This window comes from Mustelus asterias, chromosome 6 (genome assembly GCF_964213995.1).
Source record: "Mustelus asterias chromosome 6, sMusAst1.hap1.1, whole genome shotgun sequence".
Classification (NCBI taxonomy): domain Eukaryota; kingdom Metazoa; phylum Chordata; class Chondrichthyes; order Carcharhiniformes; family Triakidae; genus Mustelus; species Mustelus asterias.
Window position 1 is genome coordinate 99125045 of NC_135806.1, and position 21840 is coordinate 99146884.

The 21840-nt window shown below is 42.0% G+C and overlaps 1 protein-coding gene across 1 annotated transcript in view; it reads left to right on the forward strand.

Moving 5' to 3' along the window:
• Positions 1 to 10108: 10108 nt before the first annotated feature.
• cetn3 (centrin 3) overlaps positions 10109 to 21840 on the forward strand; it is a 29020-nt gene continuing 17288 nt past the window's right edge. Inside the window, exons 1-2 of the mRNA XM_078215422.1 lie at positions 10109 to 10249; positions 20350 to 20485. Coding sequence (XP_078071548.1) covers positions 10233 to 10249; positions 20350 to 20485 — 153 coding nt within the window. The 5' untranslated portion in view covers positions 10109 to 10232. The remainder of the gene's footprint in view (positions 10250 to 20349; positions 20486 to 21840) is intronic.

Sequence of the window (21840 nt, forward strand, 5' to 3'; positions counted from 1 at the left end):
TACTCGTTAGTTCTCTCATCATCTATTACCAGCCCAGCCTGGCAACTGTGTCTTCAGGACTCGGGCAATTCAGTCAGTGGCGGTTCTTCTGATGGATATTGAAGTCCCCATTTCCAGAGTGCATTATGTGACCTTGCTCAGTTCTTCTTCCAAGATACATAAATTGAGGTTTCTAAAGAAGCAGTCACAGACAGCTTTGGAGGAAATTCCAGAGATTAGACAAATTAGGACCCCTCTGTTTGACCTGATGCCATGAGACTTCATGAGGTCTGAACTCAATGTTGAAGTCTCACACAGGTATTCCCTCCAGTCTGTGTACTTTGTGCTGCTTACTCAGGACATACTCTTGGATGGTGGTGAAGGATTTCTGGTATGCTGGATGATCGATTGTGATTCTACAAGTAATGTCTATGTCAGGCTGTTGCTCAACTCGTCTCTGGAACAGCTCTCCCAAGTTTGGCACAAGTCCCCACATGTTTGTGAGGAGGGCTTTGAGGGTTGATTGGACTCAGCGTGCTTTTGTTGTTTTTCAAATCCAATGCCCAGGTCCATGTCAAATAGTTCTGCCAATATTTTCCAGTTTACTTTTTTGAAGGGATTTTGATATAACTGTGGAACTTGCTAAGCCATTCAGAGTGGACTTGTAGTCACACATAGACTAGATTGGGAAATGATGGCTGTTTTCCTGCACTAAAGTTCATTAATATGGGTTGTAATCGATTTGTGAGCTTCATGGCTACCACTGATAGTTGTTTCTCAGAGGTTTGTTTAATTGACTTAATTCTAACCCATGAAATATGGTGGGATTTGAACTCATCTGTCTTGAGTATAAATCTAGTTATCTGGATTACAAATTCAGTAACAAAATCACTATACCAGAGATTAAATGACTGGGATCAAATTCCAGTTAATTGAGGGATGTTACAACTGGCATCTCTAAGAAATATCAGAACAGTTTTTGTTCAAGCTATACTGACAGAGGTGGGAACACTGAATAGCATATCAACCATCTTCTAAGTCATCAATGAATGTTCGGGAAGTGTCTGTTACTTCTGAGCTGGACTGGAAATTGATGCAACACAGGATCCAAGCCCCTATGTTCAGGTGTTGTCTTCAAAGTAGGAACTGAAAATCAGTCACTTTGTAATGCATGGCCTTATTCAAAACACAGTGTTCTCCTGGACTGGTTTGCGAGCACTTGAGGAGATCAGAGAGGAAATTCACAGAAATGTTTTCTCCCAATTTGTTTTGTAACCTGTTGTTTTGACTCTCCTGGGAAATAATATGGCCTCGATTGGGCTGGTAAGACTATATATTTCAAGTTCCGCAGCTGACTTGTCATTTTTTTATATGTTTCATTTTAATGACTTAAATGCAAGAGGTTTAACATCAAGAAATAAATGTGGAAGGAAAACGAACTAACTGTGTGACCTAATTTGTTCATGGATCACAATGAGGTATAGACAAGGGAAGAGTCTGTGGAAGAGATGGGTTCACAGATGGGGGTTTGCAGACTGGGATTCTCCCGGGGATCAGCTACTGACTGGGTTAATCATAGCCACAGAATCAGGCAGGATCCAGTTACAGGGCCAAAACTGGCAGCCAGCATAATTAAGGACCCCACGCACCCCGGACATTCTCTCTTCCACCTTCTTCCTTCGGGAAAAAGATACAAAAGTCTGAGGTCACGTATCAACCGACTCAAGAACAGTTTCTTCCCTACTGCTGTCAGACTTTTGAATGGACTTACCTTGCATTAAGGTGATCTTTCTCTACATCCTAGTCATGACTGTAACACTACATTCTGCACTCTCTCGTTCCCATCTTTATGAACAGTATGTTTTGTCTGCATAGCGCGCAAGAAACAATACTTTTCACTGTATGTCAATACATATGACAATAATAAATCAAATGTACAAAATAATGGGCAATTAAGACCATTGTTGCCCTCGAACTCAGGTCAACGATGCCGTGGACAAAGACACACACACTCAAATTACTGTACAACAAATCTCCTTTATTATACTCTACCAAGTTATCACAAAAATATCAAACTCTACTATAAAACTTCAGCACACCAGATATCAACTTCGTTACAAAAAGCATTTAAGCAACTACTTTACTTTGTTATACACACAAATCTAACCTCTGACTTACTTCGTTATACACAAAGCATTCAAAATGTCTCAACTTCACAAAATATCAAAACTCACGACTTGGACTTAGAGATACTACCTGTGGCGAGGCAAACTGATCAAATTTCCTCCTAATGAGCTTTGTTCCGATGTCTCCAAGTCCCAGACTCGAGGTCTTGCTGCTTCTTCTGCAGTGATTGATCCTGGTTTACTGCTGCCGGTGTCTGTGAATTTCTCCTTCTTATACAGATGTTACTGGCATTGATCGTGCTTCCAGGCACATACTCACAGAACAGGCACTAATTAATCCTTGTTTTTTTGGTCATGAATGCTGAAGAGTCATGCCTCTGTCAGGGTCATAATTCTCTTAGGAACATGACACACAGGAGTCTGTGTTCAGTCACTGCCTGTTCAAAGCATAGCAACAACCATAGGAGCATAGGAATTAGGAGCAGAAATAGGCAAATTCAGCCCTTCGAGGCTGTCCTGCCATTCAATTAAATCATGGCTGATCTCTCCCTGGTCTCAAATCCACCTCCCCTCCTGTTCCCCATATCCCCTTAGCCCGTTTTTTATTAGAAGTATGTCTATCTCCTTCTTGAAACCATTCAATGATTCGGACTCCATCGCGCATGGGGCAGCAACTATCAACTGTCAACAACCACCGTCCAATCAACACCTATTCTTGTTCCATGGCTGCACATCCTGTTCTTTGCTGCTCCCACAGTCCTTAGCCTGACACAGCATTTGTTTTTATAACCAGCAGGCTTTGCTGGTGTCTTCACTTTGCTGGTGCCTTTATGAATACCCATCAGACTACACCATAATACCTATCAAGATGGTCCCATCCAGTACAGGATATGAAATACTGCTGCCTCCCCCCCGCCCCCCCCCCCCCCCCCCCACCCCACCCCCTCAACCCCCCGCACCCCATGTAGGAACACTGTTTCTTGGATTGGGCATTGGGCAAAGAAATATGGTCACTTAAAGAAGACTATTCCCATTTTCCTGAGGCTCCAGGAGAGTTAATCTAAATTAACTACCAACTCCATGTAACTGGCAATATTCTCTCAGGAACATTGCCCATTTTAAGGGAGTAAAGTGATCCCACACTTAACATATGTTATGGATGTCTGTTCCAGAGCACAATGACTGTGACAAGCCATGGCATTTGCTATCTACAGGCATGGCCTCTAGGCTTACTGTCCATTTCCATTAGTTAAGTAACTTTCAAAAGGGAATTAGATAAATACTTGAAGATGAAAAAAATTACAGGGATTATGCAGAAAGAGATGGAGAGCGGAATTAACTGGATTAGTCTTCAAAAGAGACATTTCAGACTCAGTGGGGTGAATGGCATCCTGTGCCATAAGAACATAAGAACCAGGAGCAGAAGTAGGCCATCTAGCCCCTCGAGCCCGCTCCGCCATTCAATAAGATCATGGCTGATCTCCTTGTGGACTCAGCTCGACTGACCCATCCGCTCACCATAACCTCTAATTCCCTTACTGTTCAAAAATTTATCCTTGCCTTAAAAACATTCAATGAGGTAGCCTCAACTGCTTCGCTGGGCAGGGAATTCCACAGATTCACAACCCTTTGTGCAAAGATGTTCCTTCTCAACTCAGTCCTAAATCTGCTTCCCCTTATTTTGAGGCTATGCCCCCTAGTTCTAGTTTCATCCACCAGTGGAAACAACTTCCCTGCTTCTATCGTATCTATTCCCTTCATAATCTTATATGTTTCTTATAAGATCTTCCCTCATTCTTCTAAATTCCAATGAGTATAGCCCCAATCTACTCAGTCTCTCCTCATAAGCCAACCCTCTCAACTCTGGAATCAACCTAGTGAATCTCCTCTGCACCCCCTCCAGTGCCAGCATATCCTTTCTCAAGTAAGGAGACCAAAACTGTACTATTGTATGATTCTATGATTTCTCAATCTTCTCACTATAAACAAGTTAAATGGAAAGAATAGTGGCTGTGCCTGGAGGGTGACACCACAGACAAGTTCTGTACAGAGAACGCCAATACACACAGAGATGCTTGCAGCATTGGCAAGCCCCCACAGAACCTGTTATCAGTATCAAGGAGCATGAAAATGTCCTGCTCCAACTTCACACAGAGTTTTGTGATGAGCTTGCAGACAATCCTTTCCAATTTCATAACGCAGTACCTGTATGACAATATTATAAATCATTAAAGACATATTTTTAAAGTTTTAAAAATTAAATAAAACTGGAACATAAGATGGTTTATTTCTGTGGACTGAACCACATATCTCTCAAGAGGACAAAGATACCTTTTCTGATATTGACTCTCTGTGGTTTTGACCAGGAGATGAACAAAATACCTTCATTGTAAATTCAAATGCATGGTGGCACAGTGGTTAGGACTGCTGCCTCACAGCACCCGGAACCCGGGTTCAATTCCTGGCTTGGGTCACTGTCTGTTTGGAGTTTGTATGTTCTTCCTGTGTCTGTATGGGTTTCCTCCGGGTGCTCCAGTTTCCTCCCACAGTCCGAAAGACGTGCTGGTTAGGTGCATTGGCCATGCTAAATTCTCCCTCAGTGTACCCAAACAGGCGCTGGAATGTGGTGACGAGGGGATTTTTACAGTAACTTCATTGCAGTGTGAATGTAAGCCTACTTGTGACTAAAAAAGAATTTCTAAAAATTACCTTGTCAAATCTAAAGGCTTTGGTCCCCTAAAAAAAAAGTTGTGCTGAGATGATACATTCGAAACCAGTACCTCAAGGTTCAGAGCTTTTTTTGGTCATCCACCAAGGCCATCTGGAAGAAGATTTCAGATTGTTAATTTAGTTACCACAATCTCTTATATGGGACCAAACTGCTTTTCAGAGACGCAGACTGAGACAGAGGGAGTCCAACAGACAAAGCCATTGACTGCTGCAGCCAGTTAAGCAGCCAAGTAACTACCTATAATATCTTGAAAGATTGGGGTGGGATTTTCTGGCGGCGCTCACCCCAAAACTGGAAAATTGCGCCCGAGATCAACGGACCTTTGCATGGTCGACCCCCCACCCGCTACGATTCCTGTGGCAGGCAGGATGGGAAAATTCCCCTCTAAGTCTCTTGTTCTTTCCTCGAACTTGTTACATCTTCAAGCCCACCTGTGAAAACAAGTTCTAGGCAGATCAACTCTAGGAACCAACATAGCTACTGATAGATCTCTACATTTTCGAGACCTTTCCTTCAACTAAAGTAACAACATCAGGCTTGCACAGAAACAGAGGCCGAGTTAAATTCCATTTTTATAGTTACTGTTTATCTTCAACTATATCTAGTTTTTGTGTGGGTGAATCATGTGAGTGAGATGTCATGTTTTGTTAACCTCCATTACCTTAATTTTTAAAATACAGAAGCTTGCTGCTTGGTTATTTAAATTGATTTAATTATTCCAAAGGTAAGAAAATACCACGTGCAAATATATTTGGTCACAGGCAATAAAAGATAACATGTTAAAATTGTCCATGATATCAGTGTGAAATGGTGGACAACGCTATTGGAGTACTTGTTGGCCCAACAGTGAAGCAGCATCTAGTGGCTGACGTCTCAGTTTCCATTGCAACACAAACAGAAGCTATCTAACACATGGGTATGGCTGTGGAATAGATCTCTGCTTATTTCCATGCCAGAACAGTGGTCCAAGCAGACTCAAACTCATTGCAACAAGGCTGCGAGCACCAGTCCTGAAAAGGATGAGCAGACTTCGACAACCGTCCAGCAATCAATCTGCAACAGGCTTCAGAAGTGCCACCCTGAGGAATAGCTCCATGGTACAAGAATCTGCTATCTTTTCTGAGGAGGATAGCATTCATGCTCGCAGCATTTACACTCTGCCACTGCCCCTAGTATCACTCATCCCACCAGCCCAGAATGCAGTCATGCTGAGGTGATGCATTTGAAGCCAGGACCTCAAGGTTCAGAGCTTTTTGTGGCCATCCAGTAAGGCTAGCTGGACATGTGCGTCATATTTTGGAGAATAATAAAAGCCTTCAATTCTAATTGCTTTTTGGGTGTGTTTACTCCAATCTTCAGCCAGCAGTTTGGGTCGAGAGGGAATTCTGTTCTGTCTGTTGTCGATCATTGTTCAGTCATTCTCTGTAAAATGTAACTGAGATTTGATTTAATTTATTATTGTCACATGTATTGGTATAAAGTGAAAAGTATTGTTTCTTGTGTGCTATACAGACAAAGCATACCATTCATAATGTGCATAGGCGAGAAGGAAAGGAGAGTGTACAGAATATAGTGTTTCAGCCACATATAAATAAAAATTAAAAACGTATAAATAAAATTTATAAATAAAATACCACATCATGGTGTTGTGTGCCATTCTTTATGGGGTGGATTGTCAGGTAGGTTTCTCCACCATGCCACTATTGAGCCCAGGCATTGTCCTTGTGTTTTTTCCTCTGTGCCCTGGGTCTTCGCCCCTCACAAGAAGGCAAACAAAGGGAAAGCCAAAAACACAAAATTCTGGAAAATCTCAGCAGGTCTGACATCAGTGGAGAGAGAATAGAGCTAATGTTTCGAGTCTGGATGACCCTTCATTAAGAGCTGACTCTATTCTTTCTCCACAGATGCTATCAGACCTGCTGAGATTTTCCAGCTTTTTCTACTTTTGTTTCACATTCCAGCATCCACAGTATTTTGCTTTTATCAAAGGGAAAACCCACTTACAGTCTAATATTTCCACTGAAGTGAAGTGGCCTAGAAGCAATTTTATTTCACTACAGATCATTAATAAGGGACATCGTTTTCCTGCTGTGGTTTTGCGACATTGCACTCACATCATTCCTCGCCACAATCATTTTGCATACCCTTTTGCCTTCAGCCTCTCTTATCCCTGGATTTTATTAGAATTTGCAATGGATTCATTTTATTTTTATGACTGTCACCCTTGCTTGTCACCCATTGTATTCTCTTAAAAGAAACTGCTCAATCATTTTTTCTTTACCACCCTGCTCGACCTTGAACCATGATGTGGAGATGCCGACGTTGGACTGGGGTAAACACAGTAAGAGTTTTAACAACAACAGGTTAAAGTCCAACAGGTTTATTTGGGAGCAAATGCCATTGAACCTTACTGGCAAGACAAAGAACCATGGAAAATTACAGCTCAGAAACAGGCCTTTTGGCCCTTCTTGTCTGTGCTGAACCATTTTTTGCCTAGTCCCACTGACCTGCACTTGGACCATATCCCTCCACACCCCTCTCATCCATGAACCCGTCCAAGTTTTTCTTAAATGTCAAAAGCATTTACCATTTTATCCGGCAGCTCATTTCACACTCCCACCACTCTCTGCGTGAAGAAGCCCCCCCCTAATATTCCCTTTAAACTTTTCTCCTTTCACCCTTAACCCATGCCCTCTGGTTTTTTTCTCCCCTAGCCTCAGCGGAAAAAGCCTGCTTGCATTCACTCTATCTATACCCATCAAAATCTTATACACCTCTATCAAATCTCCCCTCAATCTTCTACGCTCCAGGGAATAAAGTCCCAACCTATTCAATCTCTCTCTGTAACTCAGCTTCTCAAGTCCCGGCAACATCCTTGTGAACCTTCTCTGCACTCTTTCAACCATATTTACATCCTTCCTGTAACTAGGTGACCAAAACTGTACACAATACTCCAAATTTGGCCTCGCCAATGCCTTATATAACCTTACCATAACACTCCAACTTTTATACTCGATACTCCGATTTATAAAGGCCAATGTACCAAAGGCACTCTTTACGACCCTATCCACCTGTATTCCCAGATCCCTCTGTTCAACTGCACTCTTCAGAGTCCTACCATTTACCCTGTACGTTCTACTTTGGTTTGTCCTTCCAATGTGCAATATCTCACACTTGTCTGCGTTAAATTCCATTTGCCATTTTTTAGCCCATTTTTCTAGTTGGTCCAAATCCCTCTGCAAGCTTTGAAAACCTTCCTCACTGTCCACTACACCTCCAATCTTTGTATCATCAGCAAACTTGCTGATCCAATTGACCACATTATCATCCAGACCATTGATATAGATGACAAACAACAATGGACCCAACACCGATCCCTGCGGCACACCACTAGTCACAGGCCTCCACTCAGAGAAGCAATCCTCCACAACCACTCTCTGGCTTCTTCCATTGAAGCAAAGTTTTTTAAATAAGTAAATAAGCTCCACATCATCTTCTTCCATTGAGCCAGTGTCTAATCCAATTTACTACCTCCCCATGTATACCTAGCGACTGAACCTTCCTAACTAACCTCCCATGAGGGACCTTGTCAAAGGCTTTGCTGAAATCCAGGTAGACAACATCCACCGCCTTCCCTTCATCCACTTTCCTGGTAACCTCCTCGAAAAACTCTAATAGATTGGTCAAACATGACCTACCAAGCACAAAGCCATGTTGACTCTCCCTAATAAGTCCCTGTCTATCCAAATATTTGTAGATCCTATCCCTTATCACACCTTCCAATAATTTGCCCACCACCGACGTCAAACTTACTGGCCTATAATTTCCCGGACTTCTTTTGGAACCTTTTTTAAACAACGGAACAACATGAGCCACCCTCCAATCATCCGGCACCTCCCCCGCGAATACTGACATTTTAAATATGTCTGCCAGGGCCCCTGCAAGTTCAACACTAGCTTCCCTCAAGGTCTGTGGGAATACCCTGTCTGGTCCTGGGGATTTATCCACTCTGATTTGCCTCAAGACAGCGAGCACCTCATCCCCTTTAATCTGTAAAGGTTCCATGACCTCCCTACCTGTTTGCCCTATTTCCGTAGACTCCATGCCCGTTTCCTCAGTAAATACGGATGCAAAAAAACCATTTAGTATCTCCCCCATCTCTTTTGGTTCCATACACAGTCTACCACTCTGGTCTTCAAGAGGACCAATTTTATCCCTCACTATCCTTTTGCTCCTAACATACCTATAGAAGCTCTTTGGATTTTCCTTCACTCTGTCTGCCAAAGCAATCTCATGTCTTCTTTTAGCCCTCCTGATTTCCCTCTTAAGTAGCTTCTTGCACTTTTTATACTCCTCGAGCATCTGATCTGTTCCTTGCTGCCTGTCTCTTTCATACAACTCTCTCTTCCTCTTAATCAGTGTTACAATCTCCCTTGAGAACCAAGGTTCCTTATTCCTATTTACTTTGCCTTTAATCCTGACAGGAACATACAAACTCTGCACTCTCAAAATTTCTCCTTTGAAGGCCTCCCACTTTCCATTTAGGATGTAGTAAGAGTTTTAACAACACCAGGTTAAAGTCCAACAGGTTTATTTGGTAGCAAATGCCATTAGCCATGAATACAAAGAATGCCATGTCAGCTCACTTGCAATTTTGATGTTTGTAAATAATTCTACCGGTTCACCCTCATTCATGTTGCAGATGGTGAATTAATGATACTTTGATGATTCCGAATGCAGCGTGGGTTTCCTCTGGGTACTCTGGTTTCCTCCCACAGTCCAAAGATGTGTGGGTTAGATTGATTGGCCATGATAAATTGTCCCTAGTGTCAGGGCGATTAGTAGGATAAATACGTGTGGTTATGAGGATAGGACCTGGGTGGGATTGTTGTCGGTATAGACTCGATGGCCGAATGGTCTCCTTCAGCACTGTAGGGATTCTATGGTTGTTTATATTCTGTCTGCCTAGGATGTTTCTCACTCATGATCTTTAGCTGTACAGTGCTAGCCTGTTAGAGCAGCTGTGTCCACGCCAACGCCATCACCAATGATCCTGGCCGTCAGCAGGTAAGGGATTCGCCGCGTCCGCTTTGTCACCTGCCATCTGATTGGCGCCTGCCCTCACCTCCGGCCGTCAGAGTTGTAACCGTCGCTGCTCGAGCTCTGCACTGGCGGTTGGGCGGGTTTGCTGTGATTGACAGCGCAAACAGCCAATAACAGGAAGGCGTCGCTCCGCCGCCCTGTCATGAGCAGCAAGTAGCCCGATCTGCCCAATAGGCGCAGAGGTGAGTCGGGGGAGGCAGGGCTTGAGGGGGTCGGTAGCCAGTGTTGTGCACTGGAAGCGGACACTCGGGGGGGTCGGCAGGTTGGATGGTGAACTAGAAGCGGCTGTGGCAATGAGTCTGTCGATCAGGTGGGTCGACTTGTGTTATTTTGATGTTTTTGGCAATGGGGCAGCGAACAAAATTCCCTTCTACCGCCCCCCTTCCCAATTCCGTTTGGCTCCGATAATCCTGCAGCGCCGGTTATGTTGCCAGCCTTTGCCCTATGCGGCGCCTCGGCCTCTTCTGTTATTGGATTGAATCTTGCGGCTCAAACCGTGGGTCAACTAATGGCACCGGTGGGGAGGTTTACTGGGCAATAACAACTTGTCCTTTAGCGCCTTTAACTTCGTAAAAGCCGGGGAGTTCCTCCTCCAGTCATTGTTACACTGTTTGCGGGAGCTTACTGTGAGCAAATGGGCTGCTTTGTTTCCTGCACAGTGCCTACGCATCAACGGTGATTTGAATTGATATAGCACCCTTAACATAAGTTGAAGCACCTTGGAGCATTTTATTACCAGACACTATTTATTAATGTCACAAGTAGGCTTACATCAACACTGCAATTATGTTGTTGTGAAAATTCCCCAGTTGGCACACTCTGGTGCTCCCATACTGAGGTGGGAATTTAGCATAGCCAATGCACCTAACCAGCAGCCTTTTGGATTGGGAGGAAACTGGAGTGCCCAGAGGAAACCCGTGCAGATGTGGTGAGAATATACTGACTCCACACAAACAGTGACCCAAGCCAGGAATCGAACCCGGATCCCTGGTGCTGTGAGGCAGCAGTACTAACCACTGTGCCACCTATTAGATACTGAGCCATATCAGGTGATAAGGGGGTCAGAAGTTTGCAAAAAGGCAGGTTTTAGGGGTGTTTCACAGGGGAATTTCACAGTAAATTCATTACAGTGTTAATGTAAGCCTACTTGTGAATAATAAATAAATGGTGTATTTAACTTTAATGGGGATTAGATAAATAATTCTGGAGCTTGGCCACCAATGTTGGAGTGATGAGATTTTTCAGGAATCCAGAATTAGATGAGTGGATGTCTTGGTGGGTGATGGGGTTAGAGGAGATTACAAAGAAGCAAATGGATGGAGGGGCTTGAAAACAAGGATGACATTTTAAAAAATTTGAGGTGGTGTTAAGCTGGGAGCCAGTGAAATGAGTGTTGGGTAAATGCTATTTGGTATGTGCTTGGGATACAGGCAGCAGAGTTTTCAATGACTCCTAAGTTTATGCAGTCTGTCAATTTGGAGACAGTGGAAGGGTTGTGAAGGCAGTGAGATAGTGCTGTGTGTCATTGGTATACATATGGAATCTCATGTTATGTTTTTGGTTAAGATCACTGGGAGGCAGCATGTGAGTGATAAGTAGGGGGTATGCAAGGATGTCCCTTGTGGGGCACTAGAGGTAACTGGGAATAGGAAGAAAATTCAAAGATGGTTATTCTCTAGTGATTAGATAAGAATTGAATCAGATGGATGCAGTCCCACTCAGCAATGCTGGAGAGGCTTTAGAGATAGATGATGTGATCAACTGTTTCAAAGGCTGCAGAGAAGTTAAGAGTTAGTTTGCCTTTGCCTCAATTGCATGGATATAATTTAAGACTTTGATAGCTGTTTTAGGATTGTGGCAAGGATGGAAACTTGCCTTTTGGAGAAATTTAATTATGGAACTCTGGGGAAGGTGGACATAAATTTGGGAGGCGACAATATACTCCAGGACTTTGGAAAGGGAGGTTGGATGTGTGGCAGTAGTTTGCAAGGATGAAAGGGTCAATGGTTTTTAAGGAAAGAGATGATGTTTAAGTTTGTTGAAGTTTATTTATTAGTGTCATAAGTAGGCTGACACTAACACTGCAACAAAGCTACTGTGAAAATCCTCTAGTTGCCACACTCCAGTGTCTGTTCGGATGCACTGAGGGAGAATTTAGCATGATCAGTGCACCTAACCAGCATGCCTTTCTAACTGGGAGGAAACCGGAGCACCCAGAGGAAACGCATGCAGACGTGTGGAGACGGGCGGCACGGTAGCACAGTGGTTAGCACTGCTGCTTCACAGCTCCAGGGTCCCGGGTTCAATTCCCGGCTCGGGTCACTGTCTGTGTGGAGTTTGCACATTCTCCTCGTGTCTGCATGGGTTTCCTCCGGGTGCTCCGGTTTCCTCCCACAGTCCAAAGATGTGTGGGTTAGGTTGATTGGCCAGGTTAAAAATTGCCCCTTAGAGTCCTGAGATGTGTAGGTTAGAGGGATTAGCGGGTAAATATGTGGGGATAGGGCCTGGGTGGGATTGTGGTCGGTGCAGACTCGATGGGCCGAATGGCCTCCTTCTGCACTGTAGGGTTTCTATATTCTATATTTCTAACATGCAGACTCTGCAAAAACAGTGACCCAAGCCGAGAATCGAACTTGGGTCACTGGTGCTGTGAGGCAGCAGTGCTAACCATCGTGTCGCCCATGGTAAATTTTGAAGGGGAGAGGGAGAGAACCTGAGTATAAAGAAAATGTCACTTTGGGGATCCAAGAATGGAAGTTGAGTAGCCAGCAGTTAGTAGGAATAGAGTTGAAAAAGCAGGAGGTTGGTCGCATGGGCAAGTGGACATGATGGACAATAGGAGTGATACCAGGGAGCAAAATAAGTTTAGGGGGAGTCTTAGAAGTTTAACCTGATGATGAGCTAGAGGAGGGGAGGGAAGTTACAGGCGGATCGTTGGAATCCGTGAGCTCCGTGCATTTGTTATTGGAGTTGAGGGTGGAGAGGGCTTGCAGTAATGAAAGCAACCAGCAGTTACCTTCATTGCAGGATAATAGTGGAAAATGAGCAGTTTTTGCAGATATGAGCAAGATGTGCTAAATTAGTTGTCTGCTATATATGTTCAAGCCTGCATCCCTTGGACTTAAGGGAGTAGAGATGAATGCCATCTCGGGAAATGGCCAAGGTCTGAGAGAGAATAATGGGGACTAGAGTTTCTAGGGTTGAGGTGAGAGTGTGGTTGAGCCAATCATAGCTGCAGAAATGTTGTGTTAAATGAAGGGACAAAGAGTTCTCGAAGAACAAGTGCATGGGATCACCACACCTCCAAGTTAGATCCGAAGTCAACCAACACTCTTCTTTGTTGCTGGGTCAAATCCTGGAACTCACTATCTAATAGTACCATGAGTGTACCTCCATTCAATAAACCACAGCATTTCTAAAAGGAGGTTTACCACCACCTCGCAGACAATAACTGCTGGCCTTGACATTTGTGCCCATATCTCATAAATTAATTTAACAAAACAGTAGCTTAGTGCATAGTGTAGTCTGAAAAGACAGCATCTAAAGGATGAAAAAGGTAGTCAAAGCATTCACTAACTTCATATGGTCTCTGGTAAAGATCCTCTAGTAATAGTCTTATTAAGTTGACAAAATGAATTTGTAGATGCTTGAACTTTCAAGGAATATAATTCTCATTATATATTGCTATTAATAGTCTGAAGTCTGCTGAAGAGCTGCAAAATAATTACCATTTTATAGTCTTCTATGCACCATATGATTGCATTTCGCATTTCAGCCACTAATTATCCAATTTGATGAATGAAGTTGGTGCTCCTTGCTCTTTCATTATGTCAGCAGCTTACCAGGTAAGCGTCTAAATCCTTAGCACACTTTTATCAGTGTTTCACGATCGATTTAGGGTGATGAAGATGAAAGACGTGGACGTTGATGTTGAATATCATTTCGGTTTTTTTTAAAAAAGATGAACAAATTAAATATTCCACATGGGTTTAAAGATGATTGACATTTGCCACAACCTGGAGTAGTGTTTAACTGTCTGGGAGGGTCAGCTATTGAATCATCATGTCAATGTATGTAATGCAAACATACTGTAGAAAGAAGTAGCTTCTATTCTAGTGCTATTTTCAATTCCATTTAGGAAAAGTAATGCCATGGTAGAAGTGGATGAACAAGGCCCAGAAGTTTTGGAAACTGACCTATTTGTTTGCCTTTTGAGTTGTATGTTGGTGTGGATTGTGTTTTGAAGTACAGGGTTGGGGGTAAAAACCTACTGCTCTTCATTTACTGTTAGCCCAGTTAAACAACAACAGGCCTGCCATTTGTAATTGTTACTAAGCTCTAAGGATATGCCAACAGAATGCGGTCTGTCTAATTAAACCTATTTCCCATTATGCCAAGGTACCTGTGTTTGAGTATGTCTAAGTGTTAGACTGCATACAATTCCAAGTGTGTGTCAAAGTTTATTATTTTTCTTGGATGAGAGACTGGAAGGACAGTGGGAATGCAGTTAAGCATTGCCAATCTGAATTGCCCAAGGGTTTTTGGATTCAACCAGAGTATTTGGCATTGCATGTAGGTCATTTGTGGACAAACTCCAACAATGCTTGGTTGTGTATTGGAAATGGTGCTGCACAAGCAACCAAGAGGTGGAATATTCTATCATGGTAAGTTGTAAAATTGAATTCAGTAAACCTGCAAACTGCGTGATAAATGACTCCATGAAAGCAGTCAGATTGTCACTTCATGTTTGGGGTGTGGATGGTTTTTGCAAAACTGACATTTATTGCCCATCCCCAGTTGCACCTTCTGAAGTTGCAGGTTGGTGCGCTTGAACAGCTGTAGATTATTTGGTGAATGGGCTCCTACAATGCAATGTAGACACTGAAGGAAGGACAAAACATTGTGTCATGGGAGGTGATGGTGTTTCTTGCACCTTGATGTTCTGGAAATCTATGACCAATATTTTGAAGTCTTAATTATTTAATTAATATCCTTGTTAAGGTTTGACAGATTTGTCAGTTGTGAAGATGACTCAACAATCAAGCACCGTGACTTTTGAGGTGGCTGTTTGGGCTGTTATAGCATGTGAACCATATAGATTGAAGACAGTTACATAGTCCAAGCTGTAGTAATTTTTTTTTCCCACTAATTCATTGCATTATTTGGTCTTGAGTGTTGCATGTACCTGGGAGCTTGGAATAATGAATTATTAATAATTATGGGCTGCAGCAGTTCAAGGAGGTGACTCAATTGGGGAAACACAATAAATGCTGTCCTAATTAGTGACGTCCACATCACAAAAATGATTTTTTTGATTTATTGTCACATGGGTGGCACGGTGGCACACTGGTTAGCACAGCTGCCTCACAGTGCCAGGGACCCGGGTTTGATTCCCGGCTTGGTGGAGTCTGTGTGGAGTTTGCACGTTCTTCCCATGTCTGTGTGGTTTCCTCCCACAGTCCAAAGATGTGCGGGTTAGGTGGATTGGCCGTGCTAAATTGCCCCTTAATGTCAGAGGGACTAGCTAGGGTAAATGCATGGGGGCCTGGGTGGGATTGCGGTCAGTGCAGACTCGGGCTGAATGGCTGCCTCCTGCATTGTAGGATTCTATGATTCTGTTCTGCATCTATTGGTATAGATTGAAAAGTATTGTTTCTTGTGCGCTATACAGACAAAGCATACTGTTCATAGAGTACACGGGAGAGGGGGCAGAATATAGTGTTACAGTCATAGCTAGGGTGTAGAGAAAGATCAACTTGATATATGGTAGGTCTATGACACCCTTGAAGAATCTGTTTTTGAGTTGGTTGGTATGTGACCTCAGACTTTAGTATCTTTTTCCCAATGGAAGAAGGTGGAAGAGAGTATGTGTGTGGGGTCCTTGATTCTGCTGGTTGCTTTTCTGAGGCAGCAGGAAGTGTAGACGGAGTTAGTGGATGGAAGGCCGGTTTGCTTGATGGACTGGGCTATGTTCACAGCCCTTCATAGTTTCTTGCAGTCGTGGTCCGAGCAGGAGCCATACCAACGTGTGATACACCCAGAAAGGATGCTTTCTATGGTGCATCTTTAAAAATTGGTGAGATTCGTAGTGGATATGCCAAATTTCCTTAGCCTCCTGAGAAAGTAGAGGTGTTGGTGGCTTTTCTTAACTATAGCATTGGTGCGGAGGGTCCAAGACAGGTTGTTGGTGATCTGGATACTGAGAAACTTCACTCCTGTTGATGTAGACAGGGGGAATGTTCTCCACTACGTTTCCTGAAGTCGATGACTATATCCTAAGTTTTACTGACATTGAGGGAGAGATTATTGTCATCGTACCATTTCACCAGAATTAAGAGATTGCTGAGACCAACCTATTTGGAACCCAAATTTACATTATATTGAGTTTTACTGTTAAAGAAAGACCATAGTCTGTCACCTCTTGTCAGCATTATCCAAACTAACTATCCCCAGTATCAAAATAAATTGGTACAAAGAAAATTACAGCACAGGGACAGGCCCTTCGGCTCTCCAAGCCTGCACCGATCATGCTGCCCAACTTAACTAAAACCCCCTACCCTTCCGGGGACCATATCCCTTTGTATACAGATGTCTTTGTATCTTCCAATCAATATCTTTGAATTTCATTCTTGGGCCATGCAGAACCATAATAGTGCATTGACTAAATCATCACTACATCCTGTAGATTAATCTATTGCTCATGGTAGATAGTACAATTTTGCGAGGTTTGACAAAACCTTGTATGAATCTTCATGTATTTGTTGAAAAACATTTGCTGTGGCCAGTTATTGTTTAGAAAACAGAAGAACTGTCAGTCGAAAGCAGCTGCTGATTTTATTTTATTCATTTGTGGGACATGGGTGTTGCTGGCTGGCCAGCATTTATTGCCCATCCCTAGTTGCCCTTGGCTAGGCCATTTCGGAGGGCAATTGAGAGTCAACCACATTGCTGTGGCTCTGGAGTCATATGTAGGCCAGACCAGGTAAGGACAGCAGATTTCCTTCCCTAACGGACATGAAGCGAACCAGGTGGGTTTTTCTAACAATCGACACTGGCTTCATGGTCATCAATAGATTCTTAATTCCAGATTTTTTAAAATTGAATTCAAATTCACCATCTGCCATGGGATTTGAACCTGGGTCCCCAGAACCTTCACTGAGTTTCTGGATTAATAGTCTAGCGATAATACCACTACACCATCGCCTCTTTACCGGATTACAAGTGAAAGTTGCTCAGAGGCTTGAGGCTGAAATTACCAGTAGGTTTGAGCTGTCAGTAGTTTACCAGTCACTTTGCTAAATTTAAACCCTGATAGTGTGGACTTTATTCTTTGTGAACCTTATGAATATAGTAAATGTTGTGGCATACAACTGCATTAATATAACACATTGTATTATTTAACTAACTTTTTTGCATATCAGTGCTTTGTCATAACTCTAGACTACCCTGAGGTTGTTCCAGAACTTGAATTTCTGCGTTACGAATAATGAGAAGTGGAGGCCTGTATTAAATAATATGGCAGAGTGATTTATTCAAGATGTCAAAACCATAAGCTCTGCCCCTATGGTTTATGATCATGTCAGCAGAGATGTCTTGCTGCATCTGTACAGGGCATTGGTGAGGCCGCAGCCGGAATACTGTGTGCAGTATTGGTCCCCTTATTTGCAGAAGGATATAGTGGCCTTGGAGGGAGTGCAGAGAAGGTTCACCAGGTTGATACCAGAGATGAGGGGTGTTGACTATGAGGAGAGACTGAGCAGATTGGGTTTGTATTCGTTGGAATTTAGAAGGCTGAGGGGGGATCTTATAGAGACCTATAAGATAATGAAGGGGCTGGATAGGATAGAGATGGAGAGATTCTTTCCACTTAGAAAGGGAACTAGAGGGCACAGCCTCAAAATAAAGGGGGGTCAGTTTAGGACAGAGTTGAGGAGGAACTTCTTCTCTCAGAGGGTGGTGAATCTCTGGAATTCTCTGCCCACTGAAGTGGTGGAGGCTACCTCGTTGAATATGTTTAAATCACGGATAGATGGATTCCTGATTGGTAAGGGAATTAGGGGTTATAGGGATCAGGCAGGTAAGTGGAACTGATCCACTTCAGATCAGCTGTGATCTTATTGAATGGTGGGGCAGGCTCGAGGGGCTAGATGGCCGACTCCTGCTTCTATTTCTTATGTTCTTATGTCCCTCAGACACTGTAACAGGGGATACAGAAATCACTGCTTTCTGAGACTATTAAAACAAAGTAGATTAGTTTAAAATAGGGACCGCAATGTGCTTTCTATATATCAAAGGTATCACAGTGTACCTCACTTTTATATGCTATATGAGGTATTGTCTGTTTAAGCATGTATATAATCATTTTTGAACAAGTATTATAGACTTAAATTGTATTTTTGTATTTTCTTGTGAGCTTTGGCCAACAAGCAGTTTGCCCTTTGGCATATGGGAAATAGGTTTAATTAGACAGACCGCATTCTGTTGGAACAAAGAAGTATAGAGCATATACCCTATTACCAGGGGCAGGCCAGGGAGCTACAAGCTACCAAGGTTTTTGAAAAGGATCGAAGGATTCAGCTTCTAGCTATAATGAATAGCTGCAATTCAGCCTCCACTGAAAAGGGGACAGAAAAAAAGTCAGGGAAGATGACTCCCTTCTCGTTCCCAGGACTGCAAGTGTTAGGAGCATCCCTTGAACCTACTGGATTTGCATAGATGAGGTTACTAGGCAACGGGGTTCGGTTGACTAATTAATTCCTAATTCTGCTAGAAGGTAGAATGCTACTGGACGAAGTAAATAAAGTGTATTAATGTAAATGGACCATCCAGTAAAGTACATAGTTAACAGTACTTTCAAACAGTTTGAAATGATCCTGACTTAAACTCAGAGCTAACCTTCCCTTTTCTGCTTGGCAACAATCCTTATAGAAGTTTAAATCTATAGAATTCCAAAAATTCTACCTGTGCCTTTTTGCTTTTGAGGCTGACAGCACCTGATTCTCCTGGTCTGGCCTGGTTCATGATGTCTTCTGGAAGATTTGACAAGCTACTGTGCTACCTTCTGGGTAATCTAAGGAGCAACCCTTTCACATGTGCTTCAGTGTTTTGTTAAATGCTTTCCCTTTGATATCTCTATCCTCTTATTTCACCCTGTCTCAGAAGTGCTCATTATCCCGACCTGATCCAATTTGTTTCTTTACTTTATCTTTTGCATTTTGAAAACAAAATGTACCCTATCTTTGCCTCACTTAAAATTTTTATTTATATATATAAATAAAATGACCTAAACAACTACTTCAAAGCTATTTCTTTTATTGCCTTATGTAAATTCCTATTGACTTTTCCCTTGGTTCATAAACATATTAAAACCACTTCTTACTGTTGTTTTAGATCTTTGCAATCACTCAGAGCTAATTTGGGAGATTCATGGTCAAGTACCCACACCAGTGGGAAAACCGGAGTGTCATCTAAGGAACTTGGCTTTGTTTGTCTTGCCTTTCTCCTTCTTGGGGAAAGGAGCTTAATTGTACTTGAACCGATAGTATATTCAATTGCAGTTTCTTTTTCAAATTATATATTTTTTCACAGGGTGCAATTGCCTAGACCAGCATTTGTTGTCCATCCATAATTGCCCATGAGAAAGTGGTGTTGAGTTGCCTTCTTGGACCACTGCTGTCCATATGGTGGTGTAGGATTCACTCGGGTACTATTAGCAAGGGAGTTCCAGGATTTTGACCCAGCAACCATGAAGGAAAAGCAATGCAGTATGTAGTCCCAAGTGTGGGTGGTGTTCCCATGTATCTGCTGCCCTTGTTCTTCAAGGTAATAGAGGTTGCTGGTTTGGAAGGTGCTGTTGAAGCCACCTTGGTGAGTTGCTGCAGTACATCACGTGAATGATGTACTTCTCTTTTACAGATGCTAAAATGCTGATTGGGTTCAGCATTTTCTATTTTTTTTGGACTTCCAGCATTTGCAGATTTAAAATGTTTATTTTAATTTTTTATTTTCTTAGCAATATTCTGGTTGACCCCTAATTCCTTCACTTGAGTTCATTGCCTAGACATTCTGTAGGAAGCTGACAAAGTAACAATTGAAACATTTTCATTCTTTAAAAACAAATATTTCACATCATTCATTGTGACTCTTTATGTAAGCCAAAATATGAACTGTATTGACTATGGGGTTGACTGATTATTGACTGAGCCAAATTCTCATTTGTACAAATATTATAGAGTGGATGAGCAATAATTATTTCTTTAGAAATTGAGTGGTGCATATAGCTACAAAGTTTCAAAACTATTTTAGTGCTTTGTGAAAAACAATATGTCCAAATGTTGTTTGATTTGATTTTGTGCAGCCATTTTTTAATACAAAAGACACGAGTTAATTTTATTTTCCCCCGTCTTTCAGAAACGAACTTGCCATAGACAAACCAAAAAAGAAAAAGCGTCGAGAATTGACAGAAGAACAGAAACAGGAGATTAAGGAAGCTTTTGATTTATTTGATACTGATAAAGATAAAGCAATAGATTATCATGAACTAAAGGTACATTTTGGTTTGAACCTATTTTGATAGCTGAGCACTGTGCATTTAGTATAACTGTTATTACTTCAGCTATTTGACTTGTGGATTTATCTATTGCGTTCTTCAGACGATTGATAAATATATAGTTTACTGTGGAAAGTGCATGTTCTAGAGTTGAGCTGACTGATAAAAGTGTTTCTTTCTACTAATTCTTGCAGTAGTACCAGGAAATATATCACACCACAAAACAGCTGGATCTCTTGCTATGCCATCAACCCCCATGTGGTCTGGAATGTCATGAACATCTTTTAAAAATAAATGAGAAACTGCGCATCCACTGTAGCTTTGCTTAAGAGCCCAAGGTGTTAATTTGTCAATTCATAATTTCCTCTGTCACCATGGGGAAATATCCATTTAAATTAAACATGGGAATTATCAAATTTATATATTTGCATACAAGAATGCAAAAATGGTTGCTTGATAAATTTTAAAAATTGCTGCAAGCCTTAACTCCTTGTAGTTTTATAAGAAGGTGGAATAAAACATCATTCGATGTGTGAATTTGTCACTTCACCACCTAGGTATTTTTTTAACTTTCTTAATTGAAAGAGCCAAATGCTATCTTACCTGCCTCTCTCAATCTTTGTATCTTTTAAAATGCACAAAATTTAGAAATGTATTCAATTGTCTTGTGAGGGCAGCTAGAATTTCACTGTGGTCTCCATGAAAGTTGTGTTTTCACCATTTGAAAGGTTAGTTAAATCTCAGTAGTTCCAATTTTTAACTCCGACCAATTCATCAAAAGAGAATATGTTTACAAAAAAAATGCAAATTATATCATCTCCCCTTTTCTTTCAGTAGTTGTTCCAAATGATTAAAAGTATTGAATGTAATGAAATTTTTATTCGGTGACAAGAACTTTAATGCTTTTCTTCTCTGCAGAAGGTGGACTTTTCCATAGCTTGTGGGCTTAAACATTTAGACAATAATGCTTCCAAGTAGAAAAAAAGAAGAATCTTTTCCTTTTCTCGTTCTTTATTCCATCATGTATTCATTTTCATGCCTTCTCAATCCAATTTACAATTTCAGATTACTACTTACTTTTCAAAATAAGGATGAGGAGTATCCTTCACACTTTCTGCTTTGTTCCTCACTGAAACAGTGTCCTGTTCATTTTTGGAATTCCTGTTTCTCTGTGGGCTTACAAAACCTGCGTAGTCTCCCACACAGAGATCAACACTGGCTCAGTGAAGAATGCACGAGTCAACCTGGCGAAGCTACAGCACAGAATTATTTGCATGTCAAACAGCATGCAATAGACAACGGTGAAACGATCCCACGACCAACGAATCAGATCAAAAGTCTGCAGTCCTGCT